General features: G+C 32.4%; 2 protein-coding genes across 8 annotated transcripts; both read left to right on the forward strand.

Moving 5' to 3' along the window:
* Positions 1 to 762: 762 nt before the first annotated feature.
* LOC130647677 (cathepsin B-like) lies at positions 763 to 4,408 on the forward strand. The gene is made up of 6 exons (XM_057453615.1): positions 763 to 1,008; positions 1,829 to 1,947; positions 2,773 to 3,235; positions 3,409 to 3,496; positions 3,938 to 3,978; positions 4,167 to 4,408. Exons 1-6 carry the CDS (start codon positions 807 to 809, stop codon positions 4,238 to 4,240), a joined length of 987 nt encoding a protein of 328 aa, XP_057309598.1. The 5' UTR covers positions 763 to 806; the 3' UTR covers positions 4,241 to 4,408.
* Positions 4,409 to 6,880: 2,472 nt separating this feature from the next.
* On the forward strand, positions 6,881 to 18,397 carry LOC130647680 (BTB and MATH domain-containing protein 38-like). 7 transcript variants are annotated; one of them, XR_008982873.1, is made up of 5 exons: positions 6,900 to 7,011; positions 12,709 to 12,990; positions 15,294 to 16,174; positions 16,260 to 16,383; positions 17,571 to 18,397. XR_008982873.1 is itself a non-coding variant. In XM_057453621.1 (3 exons), exons 2-3 carry the CDS (start codon positions 8,860 to 8,862, stop codon positions 9,839 to 9,841), a joined length of 666 nt encoding a protein of 221 aa, XP_057309604.1. In that variant the 5' UTR covers positions 6,881 to 7,011; positions 8,838 to 8,859; the 3' UTR covers positions 9,842 to 12,413. The 7 variants fall into 7 exon arrangements, 3 of the variants coding, with proteins under 3 accessions (XP_057309604.1, XP_057309603.1, XP_057309602.1); XR_008982871.1 differs by having other exon boundaries at positions 15,294 to 16,383; XR_008982874.1 differs by lacking the exon at positions 16,260 to 16,383.
* The last annotated feature ends 328 nt before the right edge of the window (positions 18,398 to 18,725 follow it).

Here is an 18,725-nt window from a genome sequence, read left to right on the forward strand (position 1 = left end):
TATTTTGAATCTCTCCCAAAGGCGCATTCTGTGTTTTTCTGTGCGTTGGAAGTCTTAATGACTGCTTATAAATAATATGTTTTCCAGATCTGATTTCGTAAATTATGGATCAATTCTTTAATGTATTCTAAAGGAATTCGTTTCACACAAAAATGCAGCATCATTTGAATTTGTTTTGAGATAAACGTACACACTAAAAATTCTGTTCTGTAAAGAACAACTGTGGCTTTTAATCAGCCCTGCTTAATAGTCATTTGATATAAGCTTTGCTTTTTCTTTATGATGATAATTTTGTGTTTTACTATTTTTATATAATAATTTTATATTACATTATAATGTCCTAATATTTGTAAATTATAAAACACTTGAAAATTTCTTAGGATTTTTTAGAATTATAACAGTGATATTAGATAGAAACTTTTTTACTGAAAAAAAGAAAATTTATAAAATTTATTATTAATATACGATTTATTTTTTACTTATTAAAAATTATATATGTAATAATAATGTCATACCGAACCTATAATCATACACCCCTCTACCCTAGTAGTTTCAGCATTGATTAACATGTCACAAAACTGCTTCAAAGACATTAAAGTAGGCCAGAGAGGGCGAAATCTTGAGATTAGAAGACTTTTAAAAATATTTTTTGCTAAAAAATGTATCAACCCTTACCATATTTTTTTTTCACAATATAAGTTAAGGAACACCTTCATTAAAAAGGAAAAGCTCTTTGTGTTTCCTAAGTTACTGAGATGTAAATTGTTACAGTAATCACTGATTTAAAATCTTAGATCCATAGAAAAATGTTGGCCATATTATGTCTGGCTTTAGTAGCTTTCACTCAAGCGAAACCCACCAACGAGTTTCAAGAGCAGATTGATCTGGTGAATAGTTTAGAATCAACATGGGTAGCTGGACACAACTTTGGCAAGTACATTTCTATGGATTACATCAAGTCACTGTGTGGAGCTCTTGATAACCCAAGCTTGAATGAAAAATTTCCAGGTATGTTGTGTTCTGATTGGATTATAGTGTCCCTTAAAAGATTTTATACTTGATGTATTTTTCCAAACGCAGATAAGACCAGTGCTGGAACAACATCTGTTTTCAATATCTTTGTTCCATCAAGCAGTCCATTGTACCCTGAATTTTTATACTGGTCGGAAATTTTAGTCATCGGAATGTGCAAATTTTAAGCGAGATTTTACCTAATTTTCCGTTCTTTTCCTAATTTTGCGTTCTTTCCCTCTAATTTAGCATAAAAAATTCACATTAGGATACAAGTATAACAATGAGCTATTTAAGTCTGTTTTTATATAATTTATAATTTTCCAATTTTAATAAAAACGCGCAAAATCTCAATATAAAAACCCTGATTAGATTTTTTTTTTAATTTCCTTCGAAAAATGGATTTTGTCTTTAAAATAGTGCGGAAAGTCAAATCATTTTTGCCAGAAGTTCATTCAACGTGTATGAATTGGGATATTAAGCATAACAATAAGCTATTTGAGTCCATTTTTAGATATTTTCCTAATTTTCATAAAAGCACACGCATTTTCAATGTGAGAGAAAAGACACTGATTTGATTTTTTTTCTTCGTTTTTTGATGAAAAATGGATTTTGGCTTTAAAATAGTAATAGTGGTAAAAGTTAAATAATTATTGCCAGCAGTTCTTGCGACTGTTGATTTACACTAATGAGAAAAACTCCACGAATTTTAATAAATCAAATTTAAGCAAACCAAGTTCAATAGCCAAATATTTATATGCAGTGCTATCTTCTAAGATGTTTTTTTAACATTAAATCTTGATGTCCCCTTTTTTAGTAAAACGTTATGAAGATGTTAGCGATTTACCAACTAGTTTTGATGCACGAGAGAAGTGGGGTAGCATTTGTCCCAGTGTGAAAGAAGTTCGTGATCAAGGATCGTGTGGAAGCTGCTGGGTAAGATAAGATAGAGAATGCTTGTTGTTTGCACGAGAGAAAGTATTTCCTGAGCTGAAACATATTTTACAGTGCTGCCTGTGCATGCCTCTAATTTTTCAGCCAATAATATGTTTTGTTTGTAAAATAATTGACATGATCTGACATCATCTATGACGGCATCAGCTGTAACAACAAAGTCATGTGATGTCCTTAATTTGTAATGAAATTCGCAAGTAGCAGTAAGTTGAGTTGACTACTGTATACTTCAAAAACGTCAAACGTCCAAGGGTCCAAGGAAATATCGTATGTTCTAGTGGAATGTTCGTTAACTCGAATTATGGCAAAAAATTGAAAATAAAAATTTTTCTTTGTTTTTATGTTTTACTCCGACTTTTAAGTCAGTTAAAATAAAAACAGTTAATTTCTTAGATTCTTTCTACAGTATTTGTTTAGAATTCGAGTTATTACGAGGGAGCAACAAAATATTTTGACCAAGCGAATGTTTGGGTTTTTTTTGGGTTCGAATTATCACTTGATCCAGTTATCGAGGTCATCCTGCACTTACAGCTAGGAAATTTCAGAGTCTTAAAGTTTAATTCTAAAGAGATCAACAGTGACTTCCTAAAAAATGCGTTATTCGCGAAATTGAATACGGCATAACAAATGTGTTATCTTTATGCATTTGGAAGTAATGTGGCCATGATTGATTGAGTTTTTAAAGTTCAGTAATACGACACAAAATATCGTATATACTATGTCTTCCCAGACGTTTGTAACCACGACTGATCGTATATAAATTAAATACTGCAAAATAAAGATTCTAAGATAACATGTTATTTCTAGGCGTTCGGAGCTAGTGAGGCCATGACCGATCGTATTTGCATTCACACCAATGGCGCATCAAAACCACACATTTCTGCGGAGGATCTTGCTACCTGTTGTTCATCCTGCGGTTTCGGCTGCAACGGAGGGTACCCATTGTCTGCCTGGCAATACTTTCAAGAGACTGGCATTGTGACAGGTGGTCCCTACGATTCCTATGCTGGATGCCAACCCTACCTCATCCCGTCCTGCGATCACCACGTGCCTCATTCTAAGAACCCGTGCAAAGGGGATCTACCCACACCGGAATGTAAACATACCTGCCGATCGGGCTACAATGTTTCATACAGCGATGACAAACATTTTGGAGTTTCAGCGTACAGTGTAGACAGTGAACCAACTCAGATTATGAAAGAAATCATGACCAACGGTCCAGTCGAAGGAGCTTTCTCTGTATACTCTGATTTCCCTAATTACAAGTCAGGTATGCTGTGGAAACTTTGTTTTCTGTGTAAAGTTGATAATATTTGATCCATTGGAAAATCTTTGCTAGTGTAGTGATTTTTATTTTTTGTTGGTTTTTTTGTTTATGCTTTGTTTATCTTTGGCCTTCATATCCTGTAAGAACTCTGGTTTTTATGTTGCACTTCTTCGCAGGTGTTTACCAACATGTAAGCGGATCCATGCTTGGTGGTCATGCTATCAAAATTCTTGGCTGGGGAGAAGAGAATGGAACTCCATACTGGTTAGTAATTCAAAGTTTATGAACAGCATTGTTAACACTGTCAGTATGATAAAACTGCTTTTTTTTTATTAAAGCAAATGGCAACGTTCGCAAAAGAACCTTATCGTTACGTATTTTGAACATATGCTTAACCTTTATAACCCTAGCCTGAACCTAAATACACTATTCTTTCTTTTTTTTGAAAATATGCCTTTGTAACAACTTAACTTTTTGTGTTTTTGCTTGTGTTTATTTTCTACACAACTGAAGTTGCTTACAAATAAAAGTCGTGTGCACTTTTTAGCACCATGCTATGTTTTCTGTTGACATGATCTGATATAAAACGTAGCCAGTGTCCGTGTCAAAATGAATTACATATAGTGTTCAATTGGGTTCATAATTTATGTTTGTCCTAGAAGGTACAAAAAACTATTTTGTTCTAATCTTGTTTCTTATTTTTAGGCTTGTAGCAAACTCATGGAATCCACGCTGGGGAGACGGAGGTGTGTATTTTTCAGAACAGCGGTTTATGTTTTCTTTTTTTTTCCTTGCTTCATTCAAAAATTTGGTATAATTTTATTTTTGCGTGCCTTTTCAACGCGCTTGCGTTGGTTAAATTAAATCAAAACCTTTATTTACCAAAAACACAGAATTAGGCGTGTTATTTATTTATTTGTTGATTATTTTTTAGGTTATTTCAAGATTCTTCGAGGTAGCAATGAATGTGGTATCGAAGGCGGTGTTGTAGCTGGTATGCCGAAATAAACACGCGACTTTTATTTTTAGGCTTGCACAATTTGATTTTTGGTTAAAATTTTTGTGATTCATAACTTTGGATTTTTAATTAGAATTTTGTTGGTTTGTTTGTTTTTTTCATACTTTTTTAAGAATTAATGTAATACTGAATTAAGAATATGCATCTGTTAATATCAATGCTGCTGTTTTGACTGCGTTCTAAAATATTCTCAGCCAGTTCCTGCCCATCGACATTAGGTGGAGGTACACCGCCACACTTCTTTATCGAGTGTGGCGGTTTACTTCCGGAACACTGTGAACATTTTCATATTATCAAAAATAAAATTTCAAAAATAAGATCAACAAGAACCTAAAAAGTAACACTAATGGTCGAATAAATTGGCATTAAAAGGGGCGAGTTGCAGTGTAAGTTGCAGTGCCAACTCCTCTCTTAAATGACCTTTCTGCTGAAATTTGACTATTTCATTGAGTACTGATCGTTTTACCAGTGACAACCTCATTTGCTGCAACAGAGGACCAATTAGGCGAATTTTGGTCCTCGTGCTCTAACGATCGAAGTGGGCATACAAATATTAAATCTGCATATATAGAGGAATACAAAGAATTTGATTTTGTTGGATTTCTGCAAAAAAAACATCTTTGCATTGAGCATAATTTTTATAATTTGGATCCTGATTAGTTCTGTTAAAAATCTTTGACGCAACGATAATTGAAAAACTGTTTTAACTCCTTTGACGATCTCAGCATACAGTTCCTGTTATGTAATTTTACGCAAACAAACCTTATGCGCATGCTCACATCCCAATCGCTAGAGCCCAAGCTGGAGATCAGCCTTTAGTGATTTTTCCACTATGCTAACGACGTCACTGGTACTAGATATCTGCAAGAGTTGTGTCAATGGTAGGATCTGCTGATTCTACGTGGTCTGTCAATTGGATATAATGTGAATAAGACCAAAACGTAGCTAACTGTAAAAGAAAAGCCTTTAAAATCGGCAGTGAATATCTCAAAATATACGGAAAAAAGCACCAAAAATGGCACCAAACATCTGGGAGCAAATATTTAGACGAGCACAATCAAAAACAATATTTTTAAGTAAAATGTTTAGAAATGGGTTACAGAAAATTTCTCGCATGGATTGCTTGAGTTGACTAACAACCCACTTTAAGTGCGTTTACACAGGGCTTGAATGATGCACCTTTATCATGAGAACAGCTCTTGAGATTGAGTTCAGTCGTTAGAAGATTGCATTAAAAACAGATTTCTCTCAGTTTTGACAGAACGACACGTTTGTCTCTACCATGGTGGCGTATTGATTCTATTGATCCTGTTGCATTCCGTTCAATTTAACAACTTTACACAAGTTACCAAGGCGATGTCTTCGAACAAGAAGAGGTCAAATGTAACAAGGGAAAAATCAATCATAAATAATAAAGAAGACTAAAATAAAAACGAATCACAAATGCGCACTCATGATTATTTTACTGAGAGCAAAACATACGATTGTTTTTCGATTCTTCCATTGGACAAGCTTGGATTTGCATTAGATATAAAATATATTTCTGAGATGCTGTTTGCTTTTGATACAGCCTACCACATACTAGATTAAGGGGACGATATGCATGCGGTTCACCGTTCACTGTACGGCATGTATTAAGCTGTCATACTAGAAGTTTCATTACAACATGACATAATGAATGAAGGGATATAAGCCCAACTATTGTCCGAAATGTGCAAACAGGTTGAAACAGAGCCGTTGGCTGGCGAGCGAATTCCATCCACAAACAAGTCAAAGCCTGTGTTGGTATTTAAGCCGAAGACTTCTGGTGTTATAGACAGAGAGAGTATCTTGATGTAATGCTGTTTAACCCACAAGCTTGATATGCTATAGCAATTTTTTTTCTGAAAACGGCGATATGAACGAAAAGTCGGAGAAAAGAGCATCTAATGAAAGAATAATCCAAACTAAAGATGATTTATTTACACCACACTCGTTACTAGTGCCAGGGGAGGAATTCGACAGGATTTTCGTAGATTTTCCACTTAGTTGGCAGAGCAGAGTATTAATGGAGAACAACGAATTTAGTGTAACTTTTAGTTATGTGCGACCCAGAGTGGACTACAGACTGTTGCAAACTCGTCCCCAGGGTCTTCTGTCTCTTTTTTTTACTGGCCGTCAAGTAAAAAAAGAGACAAAAGGCGCTGGGGACGAGTTTGCAGACTGTTGATATCGATGATTCTGTCCATAGCTCACGCACGTGCAAAAAGAAGAAAATCATCAAGATGCCCCCGACATAGAACTCGTGCAAAAGTAGTTAATCTTCTCCCGTTAACTCATCTCGAATTTTGTAATTCTCGTTCCCAGGTATATCCCAGTTTGAGCATGGAATTTTCTCTAACATCTAATGCCTGCAGCTCTGTATGTGCATTTTGAATGTCCAAGTATATGTAATTTTTTTTTAGTCAATAAGTCTGCAGTACAAGAGCCTAGTTTCATCCTTATGTTATATAAAAAACGCTACAGGGCCTGGGATCTAGACTGGGCCCTTTGGTCGGAACGTCTCGGCTTCCTTCTTCTTCCTTATATTACAATATCCTAATCCAACGCGTACATATTACTATTGCTTCTTGTCAGTAAGTCAGCATTTTTCCAAACACACAACAGAATTCTAGGAAAAACATTCGGGATTTCATCATGCCAAAACTTCTAGCCTCACCCATCTGAAGATCAAAGCTCCAGGTAAATCCGATCTAGAAAACAGAAAAAGTGATCTTAAAAAGTAAGAAGGTATTGTCTTGTTCTTGTAATTTTAATATTAGAATCTATATACAAACTCTTTTCTATCGATTTCGAAAGTATATAGCTATATGTTTTAAGCTGCTAGCTAGGTTGTTCAAGAAAACGCAGCATATCAATTTCGTATTTTTAAAGTAGGAAACGATTTTTGTTATATTGCCAATATCCTGTATCACAGCTTAGTTTAGGCATATGTGAGAGAGGTAAATATTTTCCCTGGTCTCATCATCATTTCATGTTATCATAGTTTTGGATGGGTTTATTAATGGCCTGCACTAGTTAGTGTTAGTTATAAGCATAAATTCAACTTCATTTGTTGCTACCGTATTTTCGTATGTTTAAAGGGGAACTGTGATGACTATCAAGTTTTATTTTTGTTAAATACGAAAGCGTAACAAAATGAAAACAATTTCTTTTATTTGTTTTCTCATCCACTACTAACCTCCAAGACTTTCTCTTATAAAACCACCTGGCAGTGTCAATTTTAATTAGGACTTAACCTTAATGTAAACAACCAAACAAACAACCAGAGAACTGACAGCAAACGAAAGGAGAAAGTAGAGAACTGGCAAACTTTGAACTCTGTACCAGAGAGCAGAAACACTAGCTTTTGAATATTACCAATGCAAAATATATATTTTTTCCTATTTCCAGTTATTTCAAACATTTGAAATGCAACCAGACTGGAAGAATGAGGCCTAAACTTATCGCTGAAATCACCAACGCCATAGTAATTCGTAACCAATATTCATAAAATTTAGTGATTTAAATGTTAATTTAACTGCCCCGTCATTTACAGTTTAAACATGTTGCAAAAGGAAATAGTCGCAGTGTTTCTATTGCATTTTTGCAAAATTTAATTTATGTGTCATTTTTAAATCAATTTCTTCTTCTTAAGGATAGCTATTGGTTCTGTTATTATTGAGGGTTCTGCGAAAAAGGTTATAGTCTGTTCTCCTAGTTGAGCTAACAAAGCCGTGCTAACTCAACAATTGATAATTTAGCAATCTGTGTTAGATATCAACCCTACTCTCAGCCCTGAACATGAAGGAATGTATTTAGCATAAACCTGTCAGGGTGTGATCTCACAACTTTTTACATTACAACGTCTCAAGTTTTCACACTGAAACCAAACACTCACTTTATAAAAACCGGTACAATCTTATTTTATGAGCATTTTTCAGGCCGTTATTGCAAATTTTGTTCATTAAAATAAGAACACAATTTAAAAATTTAGCTTTAAATGTTTTTATGAGGAATATATTCAAAATACAATTAATAGTCCTCATTGTATATAGGTGAGAAAATTGCTAGCAAAAAAAGTTATGGATACTTTGAACGAGTGTTGTAAGAGAATTCATATTAAAAAATTGTATCACAGCGACCCAAGTAGTTCGGCAGGTCAACTCCTGTCTTAACCCCTGTTGCTTGCTTTGTGTTTTCCGTATCAGCGTTGAAATAATCCTGTGCTCTTCATCACAACGTGTTGAGCATATTTAGTGCACAGTTGCTTTGCAATGTTTTTAAAGGTCTAAATGGTTTCCGTTTGTTCTCCTTTTTTCCACGTTTTTGCTTAGTTGTAACAAATGTATGTTTGCTTAGTTTAATCTAAGAAGCATGTACTCTGAATGAGCCAGAAACAAGGAATAAGTCCTACATCATTTGGGTTGATTGAAAATGAAAACTCACATAAACATATTGACCCCCACATACTATACAGTATACATTTATCATTTTTCTTTTTAGTTCAATACATCAATATGATTTTATAATATGTTTGTATACCTGTTGTTTTGTTCTGGTTATTAGGATTAGAAAATTATTGCTAAAAATGTCAGATAGCAGTGAAGAATTGTCCTCCAGTGAAGAAGAAGAAGAGGAACATCGATTTTCAAAATCATGGGATGGTTCAGATGTGATTTGTATTGCACAAGATCAACAATTCCATGTTCATTCGTACATCCTTTGTTTTGCTTCCCCTGTTTTTAAGGAGTATTTTAAGGACAACGAAGTAAAATATTATGATTTTGAAAACAAAAACAAGTCATCAGTGTTGACTTTACTAAATCTCATGTATCCAAATGATTACAAAATAGCAGGTTAGAAATAATTTATTTATTTTTTCACTTAGGTCGTCAGGGAACTCATAAAAGAGACATAAAAATGCTATTAAGCACATGAAAAGCATTTAGAAATATAAAATGCATAAAATATAAATTTACAAGTAGCCTTTGCTATAATTATAAGAGGTAACTCATTTTAGGATTTTTAGTTGACAATGTAGCAGTAGTTGCTAAAACCAGTCATGTGTAAAGATATATACATAAATACATGTACTTTTTTTATTTTGCACACCTGTGTCTTGCACATCTTAAACTTTCTTTTTATTAAAAAGACGTGATTTTTTTCTTTCAGATTTAGATTTTAATTCTTGCAAAGAAGTGTTGGAAATTGCGAGAGAGTACAAAATGAAACGGTTGATTCCACGTGTTGATAGATATGTTAGCAAAAAGAAGTGTGGATTTAAATGGTTGGAACTGGCGGAAGAGTTTCAACTGGAAAGAACAAAGAAGAAAAATATCAAATTCTTTATTAGAGAGGATGAGAAACGCAAGTTTACAGAAAGTTGGAATAATATTTCCGATGAAACAAAACTGAATATATTGCTAAGTAAAATAAGTAACTTAGATGTTGATGAAAAATGTTGTAAATGTAAAAAGAAGTACAAGATTAAGTGCGAGTGTAAAAAAAAAAAAGGGTTACCTTTGGACGAAATAATAGCAGTCAAAAACACTGCTAAGGCATTTGAATAAATCTGCACGTTTTATTTATATGCTTTTTTGTGCTCTTTCTTGTAACAGTTTCCCATTATGCATTTCGTTGCTAAATAATGAATTGTTTATGTGTTGATGGTAGCTCACAATTGAATTGATATGAAGGAGTATAATTCTTCTGTGTTTTGTGGACACATGATTAAAACCGGATTTTCTGCAATTTTTGGCACTTTTCCCAGCGGATTATATAAAAACCGAAATATAATTATATATTTTTTACTTGATTTTAACTTGATTTTAGAAACTTCAAACAGAAAAATTCGCTCTAGAACTTAAAGGGAACCCAAGGTGTAAAATGATGTTGGACTTATATTATACAGGTTAAAAAGTTGATTAGGAAGTCTTTTTAAATTTTCTAAAAAGCTCTTTTTGTTCTAAAGATATTCACATTTAAAGAATTTCAGATTTAATTATGCTGCATACATTATGATGTCATAATTTAAGTAATAGTAAATTTTGATATTTTTTGCCATCAGTAATTTTAGACCTGTTAAGGGATGTGCATTCAAACTTTATCAATGCATAGATATTATAAAGTTTGTTATTGTTATTTATAAAACTTTCTAAGACCACTACAAATGTAATAGACAGTTTGTGTCATTCAAATTAAAATGCCAACTGTTACATAGTTACCGTGTTATAATAAGATACAAAGCGTTCTGTATTTTACATGACATGACAGGTGGAAATATATCAACAGGGAAAGAATTTTGTCAATAGATTAGAAGTACTCGGTCTTTCTAATTCACGTCAGCATACACCAATTACCGACACAAATTTAAAATTTCTAACATTAGTATTTCTTTGCCATTTTTTAAAAATTTTTATAATAACATTTTTTGCCACTAAACATTTTTTCCCACTAAAAATTTGTATCACTTAAAATTTTATGACTTTTACTTTTTTCGCATTTCTTTAGAGCTGGTTATAAAATCTGAGACAAATAAAAAATAGCAAAAATCATGTCAGCCTTTTGATGTCAACACTTTAATTTTAACTAGTCACTGTTTCAAATTTCGTAGTCATAGCGTTCGTCATTACGTCAATTCAATAGGGATGGTGAAATTTTCATGCCCCTAAAAACTATACCTAGTTAAAAATAGGATAAAAAAGTTTAAAACATAGAAAACTTTTGTATTAGTTGGTAAAGTTTATATATCTCGATGCACTCTTTTTTCACTCTGATTTTTTTCACTTTACCCCAAACATTATTTAGCTACTTGAAATAAAGTGTCCGAAAAAATTATTTAGTCATTGCCCGGGTATATATAAAATTTTTTTCATTTTTCAAGTATTTTTCTTTATTATATATATTTTAATATAGATAACAAAGAAAAATACTTGAAAAGTGTAAAAATACTCATGCTTGTTTGTCAACTAAACGAGTTGTGTAATCAAAAAACCCGATTATAATCGCACCTATAGTCATACTCCAGTCCAACTGTATTGTATTACCTCATGTTAGAGGCAGGCCAAGATGTGCAAAGTATTACTATTGTGGAAATATTTGAAAAAAATTGTTTAGTTTGGGATTGATAATAAAAAAAGAGTGCAGTTGTTTTGTTGGTATTTCGAAAAAATCGGCAAATAATTCATAGTTTATTATGTGTTTGTTTGTGAAAAAATTCTTTTTTGTTTATTGTTTATTGTTTAACTATTTTTATTATTACAAGAGTTTTTATTTTTATATTTTGAAATATTTCGACGGATTAGTTCCATAGTGCTAGGGTATTGTTAAATTCAATTACTATACTAAGGGAATAAATTTTTACAAATTTCACAAGTTTTTGTCAATTTTACGAAAATTGGTTTCTGCTAAAACAAGTGAGTAGATCACAATAAGTAAAAATTATAGGCAGCAAATTCAGTGATCTTTAGTTTTTAGAAGTAATGAAGTTTTTACCAATAAATATAATCAGCTCCAACTACAGATATTCTTTTTGACCATAAGGAATAAGTGTATATATTATGTGTGTTATAGCCTTCTTTATGTCAACGATACTTTACGACTTTAGTATTTTGTAATATTCTTTTTGTTATTAGTAAAGATTTTTTTGGTTATTTTACGAAATATTTTGGTATTATTCTTCTATTTGTATTATTTTTTCTTGTATAAAATGTAGTCATCAATTCTTGTATTTTTTGTAGCATTATATTTTTGTTTTAACTCAGAAGTAAAATTTATTTGCTATCCAGTTACTCAATTGTCTAGCTAGCTAATCAGTTTGCAATTAAAATTACAAAATAAAAATATATTATGTTAGGTTGATGCATACCTTTGCTTACTTTACTTTGTTCATAATTTTAAATATTCTTCTCAAGTATTCCATTTTCCTTATAAAACCAATTCTCTTTTTGTTATGATTAAGAAAGTAACTAACAATTTTCTGTTTTTGTGACAAAGCTTGTGATTTAGCGAATTATTCCTGCTACAGAAAAGGTAATATCATAAAATAGGAACCTTTCTTTCACTTTATTCAGCAGATAATATTTGAAGTAACTGATAGCGATGAAAAAGATAAATGTTGAAGCGTTATATGAGTTTTGCATAGCTGTTTTCTATGCTTTTCTTTATACATGTCTTAGAAGACTGTACTATTTACGTACATTGTTTGAAGGGAGGGTTGCATAAAGTGCAGCAAATTTAATTTAAATTTATTACCCTTGTCTCATAATACAATTTTATGTCATAACTAAACTCTGTCGATGTCCTGAACAGCGGACACTTTATGCCCCCTTCCCCCTTGTCACCTAATACTTTAATGCCAAAAAACCGTACTAAATACGGTTAAAATAATTTGCATTCGTTTTCATTTTGACAAAAAGGTTTGCAATGTTATTTTTAGATTAAAAAAAGTAAAAAATGGCATTGTCCAGTCAAGAAAATAGCAAAAAACATCAATATTCAGAACCATGGGAAGATTCGGATGTGGTTTTAATTGTTGAAGATGAAAAGTTTTATGTGCATTCCATGATACTTAGTATCGCATCTCCTGTATTTAAAGCTATGTTATCATCTAATTTCAAAGAAGGAAGAGAGAAGGTGATATATCTTCCAGAAAAAAACAAAACAACAATATTGATGTTGTTGGATCTCATTTATCCTACCAGTTTAATAAAAATAACAGGTTAGTTTTCTTGTTCTTTGAACTTTAAATGTAATGTGCCTAAAAAATCAGACATAGCATAATAAAAAAATAACATTAGATCACCTTATGTCTGTCTGTCTGCCTGTCTGTCTATCGCTTAGTCGTGTTGCACAATATATCACGCAGTGATTAATGATAATAAAAGAAAGAAATTTAATATGCATCATCAAAAATCTACCATGGCTGATTACAACGTGTTGCTTTCATTTAATATAGGCGAGCAGTATGAAGACACTGCTGTGTAAAAATATGTGCGACTGCATGTTTTTAGGTGCGGCTGCGTGTTTTTAGGTGCGGCCAAACGTTCTTAGGTCGGCCACGTGTTTCACCGCCAGTTTCTAAAACTGGTCTGCAGAATGTCAAAGTTAAAACAGGTGCTAAAAAACGTGGCAGCGCCTTTTGCTGCTGATTTTGCCGCTAATTTCAAGGTAAAACAGGCGGTAAATGATTCGATCGCGCAGTTTTCCTTGAGATTTGATTCGATGTGGCCCTGAGAGTTCCACCATTAAATGGTGAAAATGTGTTTACTCTTAGTGAAAGATGGATGCTATGCCAGTTGGTGTCGATGTGTCATTGGAAGATATAGTGGCGTATTATCATAGCCTACGACCTAAGTTGAAGTATTTAAGAATATGTATGGTGATTAACAAACTTTATCACAAGTCCAAATCTATGAGAGAGTTTCAATCAATATGCACAAGATTGGGCTTACGTTGAAATAGCATTTTTTCTCGCAGTATCCTGGTAGATATTATCAAGAATGAGTTGCAAGTGTCATCTTCAAGTTTCGGTTACCGCCAAATGACAGAATTGATAGCATTGAAGTATGACGTGATTGTTGCTAAGGAGACTGTGCGAACTATATTGAAGGAGGTGGATCCGTCAGGAGTAAAAAAAGAGGCTTGGAAAAGTGATTACACAGCGTATATATGATAGCAAAGGTCCTTGTGACATATATCATATAGATGGAAGTGACTCATTTCTTTGTTATATTCCCGTTTTACAGAGAGAATTCAATGTTTTGTCATCACATGGAATTCATGAAACGTACGCCAGTCATCAAGTGCATCGGGAGATCGTCCAGACCTATTTCATATTCCGTCAGCAAGTGGCTATTCAAATCAAGGGTTGCTTGTGGATAGCACTGAAGAATCTATCACTGAAAATGTCATGGGAATTGATCATCATCCAGTTTTCAAAAAAAAAGATTTGCATGATTTATTGATTTGTTATACATCACTTGCAAGCACCCATGGACGCATAACAATCATTGGAAACATATATGTGGAATTACTTGAATTTTTGAGGAATGGCGGTTTTATAGTTTAACAAGATAAACAAAAAGAAACATTTATATAACTTTTAGAAGTCTCTTTGCTGAAACATAACATGCAATAAAATATCACACATAAATCATGAGAATAATATAAAATTAACTTTGGTTGTTTTTCATTGTATATTTTGATATCTTATCTTTACACTTCAATCCAACATTAACTATGTAGGTTTCTCCTACAGTTATCGGACGGTTATGAATATCATATTTCCCAGAGTGGGCTCTTTTCAATATATTTCTTAGTTCACCTTCCTTTTTCGTGATAGGACTTCTCTTCAACCACAGGGAGTGCAAATATCAGCTGATATCATAATAGGTCTCCATACGCCAATCCTAGCTCCACAAGCTTTTGTTGTTCAACTTGAGGAGCCTTCAATTTTGTTAATGATGAATGAATTTAATAAATACTCTATACCTCTGGACTCAAGTTGATTGTTTACCTTTTTAAAGCTTCCAGCTGTAGCTGCCATTTTCTGTGAGTTTGGAGAAGTAACTTTCTAAAAATTCCGTTCTAGTGTTCGGGGCTCTAATTTGCAGACCAAAACACTCCGCCCTTGGTCACATGCCGCTGTTTTTCGAAAATCTTCTGCGGAAAGAAACGACCACCTGTTTTACCTTGAATTTAGCGCCAAAATCAGTGGCAAAAAGTGCGGCCGTGTATTTCAGTACCTCTTTTAACTGCCACATTCTGCAGACCATATTTAAAAACTGGCGGTAAAACGGACGGTTAAACACGCACCCGCTGCAATAAAGACGCGCCCGCGCTTTTTAAAATGTGGCCGCACATAATTTCACGCCACCGCGTCTTTCACAGTGCGCCTATTATAAATGAAAACAAAACGTTATAATCAGCCACGGTATAAATCAGACAGAAACCCTCATCTTTCATGACTTTTTTTTTCTTTACGCCTAATTTAAACTTTTAAAATTTTTTCTTTAATTTCAGATTATTCAGACTGTCCAACGTTACTGGAACTTGCGAGAGAGTATGATATAAAAAAAATAATGCCACAAATTGATGATTATTTGCATCACGAAGTTGAATGTTCATACGAAGTATTGCTACTGGCTGAAGAGTATCGTCTTGAGAAAACGAGAGAAAAACATGTTAAATATTACATCACAAAAAGCGATAATTCCATGAATAAAGTGTTTAATGAAAAGTGGAATGGTGTATCAGACCAGACAAAATTGAAGATATTATTAGGTAAAATAAGCGATTTGAGAATTGGCAACAAGAATTGTAAATGTAACAATTGGTCATTGAGCTATTGTGTCCATCCCACTACTCATTTAACTTGGGAAACAATGCGAACACTTCATAATGCAGCAGAAGCATTTAAATAAAACAATTTATTATTTTTTTTGTTTTAATGTGTTTTTGTTCATGATATGATAATATTAATATGATAATATTTAGGATAAAGGTTTATGCACATTTGAAATATTAAAGAATAATAAGCTGTTGGCTTGTGAGAAAATCAAATTTCGTGCATCTCTAGCATATAGTAGTGATTTACAAACAAAATTAATTAAAAACAAAATTTTGCTGCCTCACCCATAAGTATTTCGTACTAGCTTATCGTTGGATTGATCAATTATTTTTACAATATTGTTAACTAGAGATACAATGTCTGAAATGGATTTCATCCAAAAAAGTTAACGTTTTAAAATTATAAGTATATATTTTCTTAAAGCCACATAAATTTCGCTCGACTGTTTTTTTTTTTTTTTTGCAAAGGATAATAAACCGTGAAGACGTAACACCTTTTCCGAGTTGCTGACTCCCAGCAATCAAATCTACTCCACTTAACTACTAAAGCAATGGTAAGCATTGTGTTATATTTTTGACTATTGTTTGAAATGTATGTAGGAAAAAAGAATGATGTTTTGTAATATGTTTATGATCAAGGAAAACAGTTTCACTGCATGTCGCATTTCCTCGAATTGTGTGCAGCTGTGTCAAAATCTTGATGAGTAACAGAAACAAAAGTAATAAACTCCAACTAGAGATATTCTTTTCGACAATATAAGTAGTAAGTGTATATATTATCTGTGTTACAGCCTTCTTCATGTCAACGATACTTTACGACTTTAGTATTTTGTAATATTGTTTTTGTTATTAGTAAAGATTTTTTTGGTTATTTTACGAAATATTTGAGGTTCATATTATTATTTAAACATTATATATAAATTCTTACTTCACTTTTGCATTTCACACCGTTGTTGAAAATGTATAAAAGAGTGCTAATGTCTTCAGTAATTCTTTTATTTTTTATGAAATTATTTTTGTGTTTGTAGCCAGAAAGAAAATTTATTTGTTATTTAGTTACGCAATTTTGTAGCTTGCTAATCAGTTTGTAACGTTCTTAAAAAGTTGAAAATAAAGCTATGTTATTTTAGAGCGAAACCTTTTGCTAACTTAACGTCTGTCTGTTAATTTTGTTTACTTACTGTTTTTGATAATTATTCCAGCAAAATCTTCTTCTCAAGTTTTTCATTTTCCTTATATAAAACTAATTTTTTCCTTATGATAAAGAAAATACGTACCTAACATTTTTCTCCTTAGCGAATTACTTAGGATAGATTTTATTGTCCATAGAAAAGGAACGTTTTTTCACTGTATTTAGCAGATAATGTAATTGTATCCATTTTTTCTTCATTTTTTTTCTACATGTGTTAGAAGACTGTACTGGAAGTAATTTGTTAAGCATTGTTTAAGTACATTGGTTAACTATATTCTGCCCACGTCAAATTTTCGCGCAATCAAACTCGCAATAATCATGTTTTTGGCCTAAAAAATTGTTTGGCAGAGACTCTCTGGACACTTATAAGCCTATTGTATTCACTTTTGATGTATTCCTACATGTATTTACAACCTTTCTTGTGGTTGTGACGTTACTTCAAAATAAGCTGTTTGTCGTTTAGCATATAACATATTGTTTCTCGCATACATTTAAGGAAAAAAATGTAAATTCAGAATTGATTTTTACAAACAGACGCAGTCTTCCTACTGTTATAAATAAAAACACTTGTTTACCATTATTTTTGTTAGTATTTATAAATATAAGCGTTCCAAACGTAAACATTAAATCTGCATGTTTGTAATAAGATCTTGCAGTTGCAAAATTAAGTTCTGCAGTTCGTATAAAGTCGTGAAAATTTTTTTCGCGAAAAAAATTATTTTTTAGCTTTCTCAATCATTTCTATTATTTTATTTTAGATTATTCATGCTGCAGATCTTTGCTTGAACTAGCAAGAGAGTACGAAATCAAGAGAATTCTGGAACACATTGATGATTTTATTTATCATGAGGTCAAATGCTCTTTCGATGCATTGCAACTGGCTGAAGAATTTCAATTGATGAGGGCTAAGAAAAAACATATTGAATATTACGTTAAAATGAATGTTACATCATATCTTGATGACAAATGGAATACGGTGTCAGATAAAACAAAGCTTCAAATATTGTTAGGTAAAATAGACGCAATGAAAGTTTATTCTGGTCGATGTTCATCGTGTCGTTCGTATAAATATTGTGAACATTGCACTGACTCTACAATCTGGGAAAATGCGCGAGACCTTAAGCATGCTACAAAATTATTCAAATAGATGTGAAGCGTGGATGGCAATATTCGATAGAGTTAAGGAGCAATCACAAAAAGTGAAAAAGGTTTTTTTAAAAAGACACCTTTGACTTTCTAAGACTAGTATTTCAAAATCTAGTCCAGTAGTGATTTATATTTAATACGAGTCTCACTAACTAAACGATTTTTGTGTTTTTAATGTAACATATATACCTATATATGTAAATGTATGTCACTAAAGGAGTGACGATTTTAGTAAAAAGAAAGCATTAAATGTTGTACTATTATGTGGAATCAGCTACCACTGCAAGTATTCGTGATATGTTGAATATTAAAGGATAATTTTTTTTTCCAGTTTTTATTATTTGTTTGTTACACTTTTTTGGAAAATACAAACTGTTGATACGAATCTAGTATTTCGTAATAATTTTTTCGTTTTGTTGTTAATACAATTTTGATACGATTTTTGAAGTTTTATTAAAACCTTTTTATAATTTATTTTTTTACAGCCAAAAAGGAGTACTGCTTTTCAGTATTCAATTTTTCTTATATATTTTTGCTACTTAAACGCAATTCACAATTCTTCTACTCAGACGTGGAGCCACTTGGTTTTGTGTGCCATGTAACTAAACTGACCTGTTATTTTTTTTCATCAGAGAAATGAGATTTAATAACATCAATATTGATCAGCTACTTTCTCCATTAAAGATTAATCGTTTTTTCCTTCTTTGAAATTAGATGACAAAAAGGGTTAGAAAAACACTTTGTTTTGGAGATTTTTGGTTAAACGT

This window comes from Hydractinia symbiolongicarpus, chromosome 6 (genome assembly GCF_029227915.1).
Source record: "Hydractinia symbiolongicarpus strain clone_291-10 chromosome 6, HSymV2.1, whole genome shotgun sequence".
Lineage (NCBI taxonomy): Eukaryota > Metazoa > Cnidaria > Hydrozoa > Anthoathecata > Hydractiniidae > Hydractinia > Hydractinia symbiolongicarpus.

What these genes read in the sequence shown, in the direction of transcription:
- LOC130647677 (XM_057453615.1), top strand. Translation starts at nt 807, where the DNA reads ATGTTGGCCATATTATGTCTGGCTTTAGTAGCTTTCACTCAAGCGAAA. An exon ending in GAGAATGGAACTCCATACTG is followed by an intron (nt 3,497 to 3,937) that starts GTTAGTAATTCA and finishes TCTTATTTTTAG; the next exon opens with GCTTGTAGCAAACTCATGGA. An exon ending in TCCACGCTGGGGAGACGGAG is followed by an intron (nt 3,979 to 4,166) that starts GTGTGTATTTTT and finishes ATTATTTTTTAG; the next exon opens with GTTATTTCAAGATTCTTCGA.
- LOC130647680 (XM_057453621.1), top strand. Translation starts at nt 8,860, where the DNA reads ATGTCAGATAGCAGTGAAGAATTGTCCTCCAGTGAAGAAGAAGAAGAG. An exon ending in AAATGATTACAAAATAGCAG is followed by an intron (nt 9,128 to 9,443) that starts GTTAGAAATAAT and finishes TTTTTCTTTCAG; the next exon opens with ATTTAGATTTTAATTCTTGC.